The sequence below is a fragment of the Epinephelus fuscoguttatus genome, linkage group LG1, assembly GCF_011397635.1.
Source record: "Epinephelus fuscoguttatus linkage group LG1, E.fuscoguttatus.final_Chr_v1".
In the NCBI taxonomy this organism is placed as follows: Eukaryota; Metazoa; Chordata; class Actinopteri; order Perciformes; family Serranidae; genus Epinephelus; species Epinephelus fuscoguttatus.
In genome coordinates this window covers 8,839,948-8,853,295 of record NC_064752.1, presented here as the reverse complement: position 1 = coordinate 8,853,295, position 13,348 = coordinate 8,839,948, and the positions used below count along the sequence as shown (strand labels likewise).

The 13,348-nt window shown below is 42.7% G+C and overlaps 1 protein-coding gene across 3 annotated transcripts in view; it reads right to left on the bottom strand.

Moving 5' to 3' along the window:
• LOC125890207 (glycine N-acyltransferase-like) overlaps nucleotides 1–6,236 on the bottom strand; it is a 44,354-nt gene extending 38,118 nt beyond the window's left edge. For 2 of the 3 annotated variants that reach the window (XM_049578727.1, XM_049578744.1), the window contains exons 1-5: nucleotides 6,017–6,236; nucleotides 5,742–5,852; nucleotides 5,533–5,641; nucleotides 5,200–5,323; nucleotides 4,771–5,086 (exon numbers count right to left, since the gene is read on the bottom strand). In XM_049578727.1, the coding sequence (XP_049434684.1) occupies nucleotides 4,771–5,086; nucleotides 5,200–5,323; nucleotides 5,533–5,641; nucleotides 5,742–5,852; nucleotides 6,017–6,199 (843 nt within the window). In that variant the 5' untranslated portion in view covers nucleotides 6,200–6,236. Of the gene's footprint in view, nucleotides 1–2,215; nucleotides 5,087–5,199; nucleotides 5,324–5,532; nucleotides 5,642–5,741; nucleotides 5,853–6,016 lie in introns of those variants that run through there. The other variant, XM_049578736.1, reaches the window with a different exon arrangement.
• Between the last annotated feature and the right edge of the window lie 7,112 nt (nucleotides 6,237–13,348).

Genomic DNA, 13,348 nt, shown 5'->3' with positions numbered 1-13,348 from the left:
AGATTACTCCGTCATTAAATTCAATACCAAGTCCCTCAGTAACAGAGGTTTCCTGCGACTTTGATCATTTTGTCGATAGCGCCTTAGGCTCGCTGCGAACAACACTTGACTCTGTAGCTCCTCTTAAAAAGAAGTTAAAAAAGCAAAGAAAGTTCGCTCCTTGGTATAACTCTCAAACCCGTAAGTTAAAACAAATATCGCGAAAATTTGAAAGGAATTGGCGATTAACCAAACTGGAAGAATCTCGTTTAATCTGGACAGAAAGTCTCAAAACGTATAAGAGGGGCCTCTGCAATGCCAGAGCAAACTATTACTCAGCATTAATAGAAGACAATAAGAACAACCCCAGGTTTCTTTTCAGCACTGTAGCCAGGCTGACTGAGAGTCAGAGCTCTATTGAGCCTTGTATTCCCTTAGCCCTTAGCAGTAATGATTTTATGAGCTTTTTTAATGACAAAATTCTAACTATTAGAGGCAAAATTCATAACCTCCTGTCCTCAGACAGTACCTATCTAACCTCAAACACAGCTGTAAAACCTAAAATATATTTAGATTGCTTCTCCCCAATTTCTCTTCAAGAATTGACCGCATTGATTTCTTCATCTAAATCATCAACGTGTCTCTTAGACCCCATCCCAACTAGGCTACTTAAGGAGGTCTTTCCTTTAGTTAACACTCATATATTAGATATGATCAATATATCCTTATTAACAGGCTATGTACCACAGTCTTTTAAGGTAGCTGTAATTAAACCTCTACTAAAAAGCCCACCCTGGATCCAGAGGTGTTAGCCAACTATAGACCAATATCTAATCTTCCCTTTATGTCAAAGATCCTTGAGAAAGTAGTCGCAGACCAGCTGTGTGATTTTCTCCATGATAATAATCTATTTGAGGAATTTCAGTCAGGAGTTAGAGTGCATCATAGCACTGAGACAGCACTAGTTAAAATTACAAATGACCTTCTGATTGCTTCAGACAAAGGACTTGTCTCTGTACTTGTTTTATTAGATCTTAGTGCGGCGTTTGACACAATTGACCATCAAATTCTACTGCAGAGACTGGATCACTTAATTGGCCTAAAAGGTTCTGCACTGAGCTGGTTTAAATCTTATTTATCTGATCGTTTTCAGTTTGTTCACGTTCATAATGAATCGTCCTTACGTACCAAAGTTTGTTTTGGAGTTCCACAAGGTTCTGTGCTCGGACCAATCCTATTTACTCTATATATGCTTCCTTTAGGTAACATCATTAGAAATCACTCTATAAATTTCCATTGTTATGCGGATGATACACAGTTGTATTTATCGATGAAGCCAGAAGAAAGTAATCAATTAACTAAACTCCATAACTGCCTTAAAGACATAAAAACCTGGATGAGCACCAATTTCCTGATGTTAAATTCAGACAAAACTGAAGTTATTGTTCTTGGCCCCAAACAACTCAGAGACTCTTTATCTGATGACATAGTTTCTCTAGATGGCATTGCTCTGGCCTCTAGCACTACCGTAAGAAACCTTGGAGTAATATTTGATCAAGATTTGTCTTTTAATTCTCATTTAAAACAAACCTCACGGACTGCATTTTTTCATCTGCGTAATATTGCGAAAATTAGGCCTATCCTGACCCAAAAAGATGCAGAAAAATTGGTCCACGCTTTTGTTACCTCAAGGCTGGATTACTGTAACTCTCTATTATCAGGTAGCTCTAGTAAGTCCTTAAAAACTCTCCAGCTAATTCAGAATGCAGCAGCACGTGTACTAACAGGAACTAAGAAACGAGATCATATTTCTCCTGTTTTAGCTTCTCTGCACTGGCTCCCTGTAAAATCCAGAATTGAATTTAAAATCCTACTGTTAACTTATAAAGCTCTAAATGGTCAAGCTCCATCATATCTTAGAGAGCTCATAGTGCCTTATTATCCCACCAGAACTCTGCTCTCTGAGAACGCAGGGTTACTCGTGGTCCCTAAAGTCTCCAAAAGTAGATCAGGAGCCAGAGCCTTCAGCTATCAGGCTCCTCTCCTGTGGAATCATCTTCCTGTTACGGTCCGGGAGGCAGACACCGTCTCCACATTTAAGACTAGACTTAAGACTTTCCTCTCTGATAAAGCTTATAGTTAGGGCTGGCTCAGGCTTGCCCTGTACCAGCCCCTAGTTAGGCTGACTTAGGCCTAGTCTGCCAGAGGACCCCCCTATAATACACCGGGCACCTTCTCTCTCTCTCTCTCTCTCTCTCTCTCTGGTATTCTATTACTGCATCTTGCTAACTCGGCCATTCTGGATGTCACTAACTCGGCTTCTTCTCCGGAGCCTTTGTGCTCCACTGTCTCTCAGATTAACTCATATCACAGCGGTGCCTGGACAGCGTGACGTGTGTGGTTGTGCTGCTGCCGTGGTCCTGCCAGATGCCTCCTGCTGCTGCTGCCATCATTAGTCATTAGTCATACTTCTACTGTTATTATACACATATGACTATTGTCACACATGTATACTGCCAGATATTCATACTTTCAACATATTGTACCGCAGTAGCCAGAACTATAACTATAATATTATTACTTTCAATAATGTTGTTGTAAGCTACTGTCATTACCTGCATCTCTCTCTCTCTCTCTCTCTCTCTCTCTCTCTTTCTTTCTCTGTCTCATTGTGTCATGTGGATTACTGTTAATTTGTTATGCTGATCTGTTCTGTACGACATCTATTGCACGTCTGTCCGTCCTGAAAGAGGGATCCCTCCTCAGTTGCTCTTCCTGAGGTTTCTACCGTTTTTTTTCCCCGTTAAAGGGTTTTTTTGGGGAGTTTTTCCTTATCCGCTGTGAGGGTCATAAGGATAGAGGGATGTCGTATGCTGTAAAGCCCTGTGAGGCAAATTGTGATTTGTGATATTGGGCTTTATAAATAAAATTAAAAAAATTTGGACTCCTGCGGGACTCCACAGGGTAATCTAGCCGTGTTGAAAAAGAAACCCTTAACACAACCAGCCAGTTGCTGTTATATTTTAAACTATAACGGCGAATGGCCAGGTATCGTGCCGATGTTAAAGGATGGCTTTTTTGTGAGTGTCTGAAGTCACTGCCCAAGCGCCGGATTTCGACCTTGGAGTGAGACGGGGTTGGCTCTGCAGCAGATGGGAATGCCTTTCTGTGTTGGGTTTTGTTTTTGTTTGGTGTCTCAAAAGTCATGAACTGGCTGTAGGACAGGTGAACAGCAGAGAGGAGCACGAGGCCTACGAAAACTTAAAGATGGTTACTTCTTTTCATATAGCTCTTAGTTACTCAGTCTCTGTTTCAAACGCGTTACATACTTATTTGGATTGATGTTTGAGTGCTACTTGGGTGGAGACTGATGCTATTTTGTGGCGGGGCATCATTGCACCTCGCCGGTAAAGGAGCTAAAATTAGTGTGTTCACCTGGATGTTGTGTTTCCATCAATGCCAAGGTATTTGCTATCCATTACCATGTCATGCTACCTTGTCTGGAAGGGGGCTAAATAATGCTCCAAAGTTACATTAAATCCTAGCAAGGGAAAAAGTGGCGTTGTATTTGAATATTTCTAAATAGTGGGGTCCCTCAACAGTCTTGGAGTTGCATTAATTGGGTATGCCTGGAGAACAGAGAGCTAACAGCCATATTCTCTATACACTTTCAGTTCTGCATACACAATTTGACCAATATTTCAAGGTTAAATGAATAAATAAAGAATAAATGTGCTTATGATTTGATCTTATAATACCTGGCAATAGTTTCCTTCATCAATGTTTGAGTTCACTTTTCTTTAATCGTTAAATAGAAGGCTTTTTTTCAGCCCTGGATGTGATGACCTCTGCTTTTCAAAATAAGATATGAGTATGTAAAATACACACAGAAATATGATTCACTGGATTTGATTTACAGGATGTATAAAACATGTTGTCTATGTTGCTTATAGATTAAGAAATTTCAATAAACTGTGGGGAACAGGGGCATAAATATAGACAGTGCGGGCATTGCGGTTGCACTGGGGCCCATGGGACGAGAGGGCCTGTGGAGAGAGCAGGTCCTCCAACATCGTGTTGGCCAGAGAACAGGCTCAGGAAAGGCCCTGATCACACAGAAAGCCATTCAGCAGCTAGAAGTTTAGAGTCGGTAAACAATGGAGGAGAAACTGGTGGTAGCGGTTGCTGGATACCCAGAGCTGTACGACCTGATGATAGACAGCAGGTTGTCGAACTGCCCCTGAGTCATCCTAAAATGTGTCTGGAAACAGCCATCATGGAGGAGAAGCTCCTGGACCAACTGGTGGTACTCCCCATGATCATGATCATGTACTCACACAGATCTCTGTTTATCGTGCTCAACAAACTATCTGCTAACAGCCTCTGACCCTAAACCAGAGCTACAGACAACACCCTCTGCCTCAACATTTTAGGAACTAGAAACTGATTATTGTGAGATAAAAAACAGTAGATGGATTACACGAGAAGGGTCGCAGAAGTCCCAAAGGCTGGCCTGGGTATGTTCATGAAACAAGTTATTTCAGATTGAGGCAACTGAACCTGAACTGGAAATACAACATGTTCCCATGCACTAGGAGGCTTAAAAACAGAAGCTTTTTACCCCTAATTTCTGACTAGCATTTCCCCCTTCCCTTTTTCTATGTTGAGAGCAGCCTGTGATTTTAAGGGACTTCTTCGTTGACACATTTAAAATTCATTGAATACAATACAGGCTTCCCGGTGTGAGGGGACTTCACCGAAACCCATGCTTTTTAAGAGCCTGTTGGTCACCTCGTTCTCCTCTTCTCTGAAGCCGTAGACTGGGTAGCCCTGAGCGTGGAGTCTCTTGGCCAGGGTGTTGATCACAACCTTGGCGTAGCCTTTTCCTCTGTGCTCTGGCAGAGTGTGCAACACGCCCATTGCACAGGATGCAAAGGTGAGGATCCAGGACACGGGCTTTCCCTCTGCGTCCAGCACGCAGCAGGAGGGAAAGTTTGCGACCATGTTTCTGATCATCCTGACAGTCCGCTCGTTCCTCCCATACCTCCACATCTGATTCACCAAGTCGACGTGTGATTCATCCAGAGAGCCTAATGAGATCCCTGAGCTGATGCAGAACAGAGCAGATGGCTTTACAGAGCAGAATCCTGCTTTATTAATGAACTACTAAACCTAAGATAATGATTATACAGTAGACACTAAAGATATCACTGGTGTTACCTGTCTACAGAGGGAAGGTTGGATACATCTGGTATTGTCATGTGACTCACTGTCAGGCTGCTGCTGAACACGCCTTTTTCTCTTGCGACTGCTTTGAATACCTCCACATGGCGGAGATTGATATCTTGGACAGAAGTTATGAAAAAAAGCTTTTAATAAATGTGAGAAACTTAATTTTGTATTTATACATCTTCCTGAGTTCTGAGAAAATGAATGATATAAAATAATGAAAGATTTCAGTCTGTCAGAATGTTGATGTATATGACATCATATTAGAAAAGAGAGTCTCATTATTCAAGAAGTGAAAAGAACAAACGTTATTATTGCTCTTACCAACACAAAGGTACTGGGTCCAGTCAATAACAGAGGACTTCCTTAAAGTTTCCTCTAGAACAGCTTCATCTTTTGCAAAAACCACCGTAGTTTTAAAGAGATCACCCTTCTGTAAGAAATATGTGAAGATATATGTGTGTATATATACCGATACATACAGATATATGTAGTTATTTGCATTTATATAATACACACAGATGAGTAGTTACCTGTTCATATTTTGGTTTGCAGACAATGACATTGAACTCTGGCCATCTGTCCACTAAAACCCTCACAGGGTCTGATGTGACTCTGTTTCTGAGGACCAGACAGCCATAAGCCTTAAAGATGAAAGAAATAGTTCAACTGTAATCCAAAGTATATTTAATCAGGTATTAAAACAGTGAATGTGTTTGTTAGAAAGCAAACAAAAAATAATAACAGGCTAATATTAGTCCTCAATTAAAATATAAATGCTGTGTTAAAGTTGTGTGAGGGGACACACCTGCTGTGACTGAGGTAAATATCTTTTCAGATGGATCTCAGTCAGTTTCAGCTGCTCTCCGGTCAGTTCCATCAGGTGTCGTGTTGTCTGAGTGAACCTGAACGATGCTCCCACACCTTTTCTCTCCATATGTGCAAAAAGAAAAGGCCTATACGCAGTTCGTATCATCCTGTTGAAATTCATTTTGCAGCACTTTGATACCTCCCAGCTCTGAGCTCCAAGAGACTGTGGTCATCTGCTCTTTAGAGAAACGTGATCTGCTCTTCAAGAATCGTTTGCGCGACTTCATCTCTTTTTATGGTAAGGTATGTCTAATGCATATAGTAGACTAAAACAGATCCTCACGGACACGCGAACACGGGGACAACTGGAAATTGGCCTACTGTCTGTTCTGACTGTTCATGGTGCATTCATACACCCCCGTAAACTAGTCAATCTCCACTCGAATGGCCTCAAAGGTTGATTAAAACAATTTAGTTTCCATTTTCATATGTTGAAATACATTATTATATGATAAAATTATAACAATAACCCATTGATATATAACAACACTGGGACTTTTAAACTGTCAGTGTGCTTTACAAGGAGTTCTGAGCCCTTATTTACATCAGCCTACTCGTTCATTGGCCTACAAGGATCGTCCTGATAAACTTTGCATTGCAAAGATGATTATACAACAGTTAGTTCCGACCGAGTAATTTGATTGGACGAGAGGCATTCCGTGAGTGCTGATATAGAGTATAACATCACTGGGACTTGTAACAGTAAAATCACTCCGCTCCAGTGGCGTGCACAGACTTTTTGAAGGGCAGGGGTGAAAAGAAAAAAAAAGGGCACATACAGCGCGTTCTCGCCACTGAAGAGGGCACTAAGTTCTGCGTGTTTTCAAGGGCACTTTAGACATGTTTATATGTTATACAAATGGTACATTATATCCACCTTATTTTCAAACACGGAAGTAAATAGTTGTGGTGTGATTGAACTGTTGAGCATACCGCTGCTGTGAACTGATGAGTTGCAGCTGCGGCTGATTGTGTGGGCTGGACTCTAAGACTGAAAAGCAGAGCACCATTGATTGTCTGTGTGTCTGGGGAGCGACCTGTTGCATGTGCGGCTGCGTTCATCCTGGGAGGGAGGGTGTCGTTCGCGGCTGGTAGGGCCGCCGGCGACGAAGACAGCTGAGTAGGTTTAACCGTTCCTGAGTTAGGAGGGGAGGCCTGCGCCTCCTTTAGATAGTTAGGGCCGGGTTGATAGGAGTGTTAGCCGCCAGCCGCTCTCCAGCTTAGTTGCCGCCTCCAGCACGCCGCTGTTGGCATTACCTGCTGCTCCTGCTTCAGTGGGCATCTCTTCCTCTTCCGTTGTGCCGTCCGACGAAGCCGTGGTTCCCCCGGGGAGTTGGACGGTGCCACAAGCTTAGACCCCGGGTCTCGATGGTCACGCAAGTTACGTCGGTTCTTTTTATTAATTGTTATGAATTATTATTGTATTTGTTATGTTGTGGTAGGCCTATTTATACATATTGTTTGTGTGAGGGTACAGGGGAGCAGGGGAGAGAACGGGAGGGATCTAGACAGGCGGGGGCACTTTAGTTGGTTGCACCTGCGTCAGAGGGTAACTCACTGTGTGTTGTGTTGGTTGCAGTGCATTCCCAGTTTGTAGTGATTGCTCTCAGTGATGTGTGTCTTGCATCTCTTATTTGTGTGCGGAAGTTGAAGTGTGTTATACATCTTGTGGGATGGTGTGCATTACCTTTCTTTAATAGTGATGTGCACCCTTTTTCTTGGGATGTAGTCTAGCTCCAGTTTTCCCTGCCAGTATAATGGTCCAGGCCCTCTGTGTCTGCTTCAGGCCCCCACACTTTTAACTCAAAGCTCTTTGATTGCGTTATCGAAATAAAGATTGTTATTGTATCTGGTACCTCCTGGTTGAGTGTTGTTCTTGGGCATCTGACAAGTTTCTCCATAAATACCTACATTTATTACATAGCGATCAACTTCCGTTTTTTTGTGCGTGACTTCCGGTCAGCCGCTTTCCCTCATGCTTTCCCTTACCGGAGCTAACGGTGCAAGCTAATTCTTTTTTCAATTTTCAGTTGTTTATGTTAGTCAATCAGTTAGTTAGTTAGTTAGTCTGTGCATTTTGTATAACGTTAGATAACTGTGCCCACGTTTCCGTTATAACGGAAATTTATTCCCTCTAAACGCGAATAAATCACACGTCAGTCATAAACTATGAACCAAAAAAGCACAATCTATCCCGAGTGAGACAAACTGCTTGATCCCCGTCTCCAGTGTACCAGCAGAGAACCTGCGGCACTGAATCAGTGAAAAAACACACCGGGCTACACAGCCTCTCTACCTGAGCAGCTGAAGCTGCGGCTCGCACCCTCGACACACAGACACACAGACGGTGCTTCTGCATGCCAGCCAAACGTGTGCGCAACTGTGAGAAATAAATATGTGAGGTGTACGCTGCTTCTCTATCTTTTTTTTCCCTTTTCTTTCTTTCTTTCTTTCTGTCAGCGACATACACTCCTAACACAGGACGGGTTGTTTTTATTGACTGAGTTGATCATTAAGCCATAGTGATGCGCAGATCGGCTCTGATAGCACCTGAATCAGCATGTACGCATCAACCATCCAGCCATTACAACATGATTGAGCTAGCAAAGCAGTTTTGTGTTGATATGTGTGGTATTTATTCAGTTTTGGGAAATGACGATGTCTAGAAAGCATCAGTGGCTGCAGCTGACAGGGACAGCTAACGTTAACACTAGCAGCAAAGCTAACATCAGGACGTCATGTTTTAAAAGCCTCCCGTTGTCGGACATGACATGAAACTACTCCAGTTAGTTCAATCATGTTGTAACTAAGACATCCGCTGGAGAAAATATTTTTTTCACGAGCCACTTTGTGAGTTTAGTGAGTTATTACAGACACGGCTAACAGCTAACGGTTAGCCCAGCTAATCTACGATAACCATGTTATTAATTACACACAGAGAAAATACTAATGTTTGTTCAGTCATTGTGTTTATAGACTTTACAAACATCAGATTAGTCTAAACGGTGATATAGTGAAAAATGTGATATATACATATATATAGCTAAACTCAGCAAGGTAAACAACAAGGCGATTCCCATTTACACAGTGGTAAGAGTGCTGGACCGGAAGTGTCGCACAAAAAAACGGAAGCTGGCTGTGTTCTGTTTTGCCTCCGTGTTTCCGTGAAAAATAAGGTGGATAGCCTTAAAACAGACTAACTAGACAGACTACTCAAGTTAGTTTGTAGTTAGGATCAGCATCCATGAGAACTGTGTAGATTCAACATTGGACTGTGAAGAACACACAGAGACATGGATGTATGAAGGAAATAAATCCCTGGATGGGTCTGGGGGTCCTCCCCCAGAACATTTTCAATTAAGTAGATGCCATTTCCTGTATTCTAGTGCATTTTAACACCATATTAGCACCAGATAATCCAAACTGGTTCTGTGAGATATAGTTCTGGCTCAGTATAGATCAAAAAAGGGCCCAACATAAAAGTCATTGCAACAGTAATGTTTCACAGTATTTCTTGGTCCTAATAGTCTTCTGGAGTTTAGTGTGTTTTGCCAACCAGGAGGGCACTTTAGCGTGCGTTTTGTCTCCAAAGAGTGCACTTTAGCGTGCGTTTTGGCTCCAAAGAGTGCACTTTAGCGCGCGTTTTGGCTCCTAAGAGGGCACTTTAGCGTGTGTTTTGGCTCCCAGGAGGGCACTTTTGCGAACATTTTGGCTCCCAGGAGGGCACTTTAGAGAGCGTTTTGGCTCCCAGGAGGGCATTTCAGAGAGCGTTTTGGCTCCCAAGAGGGCACTTTGGCATGCATTTTGGTTCCCAGGAGGGCACTTTAGCATGCATTTTGGTTCCCAGGAGGGCACTTTAGCGAGCATTTTGGCTCCCAAGAGGGCACTTTAGCGCGCGTTTTGGCTCCGAAGAGGGCACTTTAGCGCGCGTTTTGGCTCCCAAGAGGCCACTTTAGCGAACGTTTTGGCTCCAAAGAGTGCACTTTAGTGTGCGTTTTGGCTCCCAAGAGGGCACTTTAGTGTGTGTTTTGGCTCCAAAGAGTGCACTTTGGCGAGCATTTTGGCTCCCAAGAGGCCACTTTAGCATGCATTTTGGTTCCCAGGAGGGCACTTTAGCGAGCATTTTGGCTCCCAAGAGGGCACTTTAGTGAACGTTTTGGCTCCGAAGAGGGCACTTTAGCGTGCGTTTTGGCTCCGAAGAGGCCACTTTAGCGAACGTTTTGGCTCCCAAGAGGGCACTTTAGCGTGTGTTTTGGCTCCAAAGAGTGCACTTTAGCGTGTGTTTTGGCTCCCAAGAGGGCACTTTAGCGAACGTTTTGGCTCCAAAGAGTGCACTTTAGTGTGCATTTTGGCTCCCAAGAGTGCACTTTAGCGTGCGTTTTGGCTCCCAAGAGTGCACTTTAGCGTGTGTTTTGGCTCCCAAGAGGGCACTTTAGCGAACGTTTTGGCTCCAAAGAGTGCACTTTAGTGTGCGTTTTGGCTCCCAAGAGTGCACTTTAGTGTGTGTTTTGGCTCCAAAGAGTGCACTTTAGCGCGCGTTTTGGCTCCCAAGAGTGCACTTTAGCGTGCATTTTGGCTCCAAAGAGTGCACTCAGTATTGCTGTTTAAGCTGTTGTTGACCTGTTGTATAAAAGCAATATCACACTCGAGGTCGTGACATTGTAATGTATATCATCATGGCTGTAATTGTCTTCTATGACCGAATCACAGCTGTGACTATATACAGTACAACATCACTCCCTCTCGTGTGATATCGCTTAAACATATTCCCACAAATAACATTTTAGTTAAATAAGTAGTGGTTTTCAGAAAAGGACGAAGGGGCGCAAAGAAGCCTGGACACTTCACTGCAAATCTTCAGCTATGATCAGATGGTCTTATGTTCACTTGTAGTAAAGATTTCTATTTTTCTCACTTCCTTTCCTCACCTTTCCTCAGCACTGATTGGTTCCTTTGATTCTTTGTTCACTCATTAACCTGACTGAGTTCATCTGTTTACCTCGATCTAATCCCTGAACACCATTTCCCATTGTCACATGGGGGCAGCAGTGTTCGTGAGCAGTTTCTTTCTCTTTGGTTCATCCTGTGTATGATTAGTTTAACTGAGCATTATTTGACTTTATTAAGATGGACATTTGTTTATTTTGACTGAAGTTCTAATTTTGTATTTCTTTCTTTTGGATTCAAGCTTTGTCGACTTACATAAAGAGCAAGCCAGTGTGCAGAAGTGTTTATGTTGCTTGCATCAGGTCAGTTAAGGTCTAGTTGCAGATCTATTTGTATCTTTGGCACAAGCAAAGAAACAAAAACCAAATCACACCTCCTGCCTTGGATTGGCTCTGGGGAAGGTGTGGGCTTTTATCGAGATCATGATTGGACTCATAAGGCTCCCCCAGTGGGATGGGTTTGTCAGAGGTTCAAGGTTCTACATTTGATGGATCAACCTGCTGGTATCTCTGTACTAGTATAACTGTCTCTGAAACTGGAATAAGGCATTAGTTTAAAAAAGAAAAACTGACTACACACAGGATTTCTTTTGTTAGACATACTAGGTAAATGGGGTGCTATTTCATTTGTTTAATTTTTTACCAATGATTTTATAACAGGTTTTTATCTTCCACTTTGGTCTTCATTATACAAATGATTATGATTTCATCATTTGAACAGCACCCTCAAACCATGTCAGGGTAATCCTAATTTCCTTTGTTAATATATAACTGTAATTTTACCAAAAACATCTGATTTATGTTACATCACTCTCCCCCTTATGAGCTGGGTTGTAACATAAATGTACCCTATCATTTCGGCAGGGCTTCATAAACAAAAACAATTATTTACCATCCCTGTTATATGGCAGCTGATCTCGTCCTCTGCTCGGAGGGTAAGGAGCTCCCAGACCTCATTGTTTTCCCAATTTGTGGACATTTTCAGCGGCTGTTCTTCTTTGAGTTAGCTGCTAACAGCTATGGATTACTTTTTAAGTCTCCCGCAGTGGGTCACCTGTACCACATCATCAGTATGTCACACCCATACTGTCCATGATCCAGTCCTGCTGGCTGTGCTTTTTATACAGACATCGTCTTGGCACCTAGATTCTTGGCTCAGAGGCGAGACTACTCTGCCCCCCCATTCCACGATCGTACCTTCATGTGCAGTACGGCGAGTCAGCATAACAGTGCAACCTTGAACAGGCAGCGTAAAAGGGGCTACTGACTCAGAACGCTTTGGGTTAACTGTCAGCTGTGGATAACTCTCCGCAGTTTGTCTTACCTGTTTCTTTCCTCTTCAGACTGCCACTTTAATGCTTGAATCAGGGGTCGATGTCTGTGCTGAGAACACTGGCCATATTCGTGTCAGACACCTCCTTTCAAGTTCCCCCAACAACTCAAATTGACCGATGACAACAGAGGAGACATGACAGACACAGAGGGTTACAAAGAACATGGACACATGGAGCCTGAAGCAGCTGACGTGATACATTCAGTCCTGAAAGATCTCATTCAGCAAATTCAGGACTTTAAGAGTGAACTAAAAATAGAGTTCATCACAGTTAAAGAGCAAATTGGAAAACAAATGAAGGTAGAGCTCGATGACTTTAAGACCGATATTTACCAAAACCTCAGACACAATGACAGAGCTAGCATCACAAACCATGAGCCAAACAGAGAACAGCCAAGATAGAAAGCTGGAACATAGAGGTAGAGGATGCACTCCTTTAATCACTGGAACGACAGACAATATTGCAGCACAGGCTGACAGACCAAGAAGGAAGAAACAGACAGAATAACATCCGTTGATGATCTGTTTGATGTTCTAATCGGTGTATGTAAAGCATGAGCAGCCTTTTTTTTTTATTGCCAGTTACTTTGTGCCTCTGGTCAGCAGGTGTCACTGTTGTTATACTGGAAACACAGCACTTAGCTCTGAGTTGGGGTAGAGAGTCTGACTGGGCTCACAGTCCATCTTTATCTCTCTGAAGCATCGGACATTAAGTCCTAATAAGCTTTTTTATTTCATTGCACTGGCCACCTGTTCAGATGTGACACAAACTTGTTAAAGGTGGCCATCACACACATTTCTTAAGAGCTCAATTAAAAGTTTAATTTCTTCCAATTTAATGAGACCTTTAATTTCTAAAGTCTATTTTGTGTTCTTTGTAACATAAAACACTTGAACTGCACATCTTGTGTATCAATTGATTGAAACAATGCAGGATTATGCTGCAGCTGCGTGTAATCACATCACTGCGTGGACCAGACCCCAGTGTAAA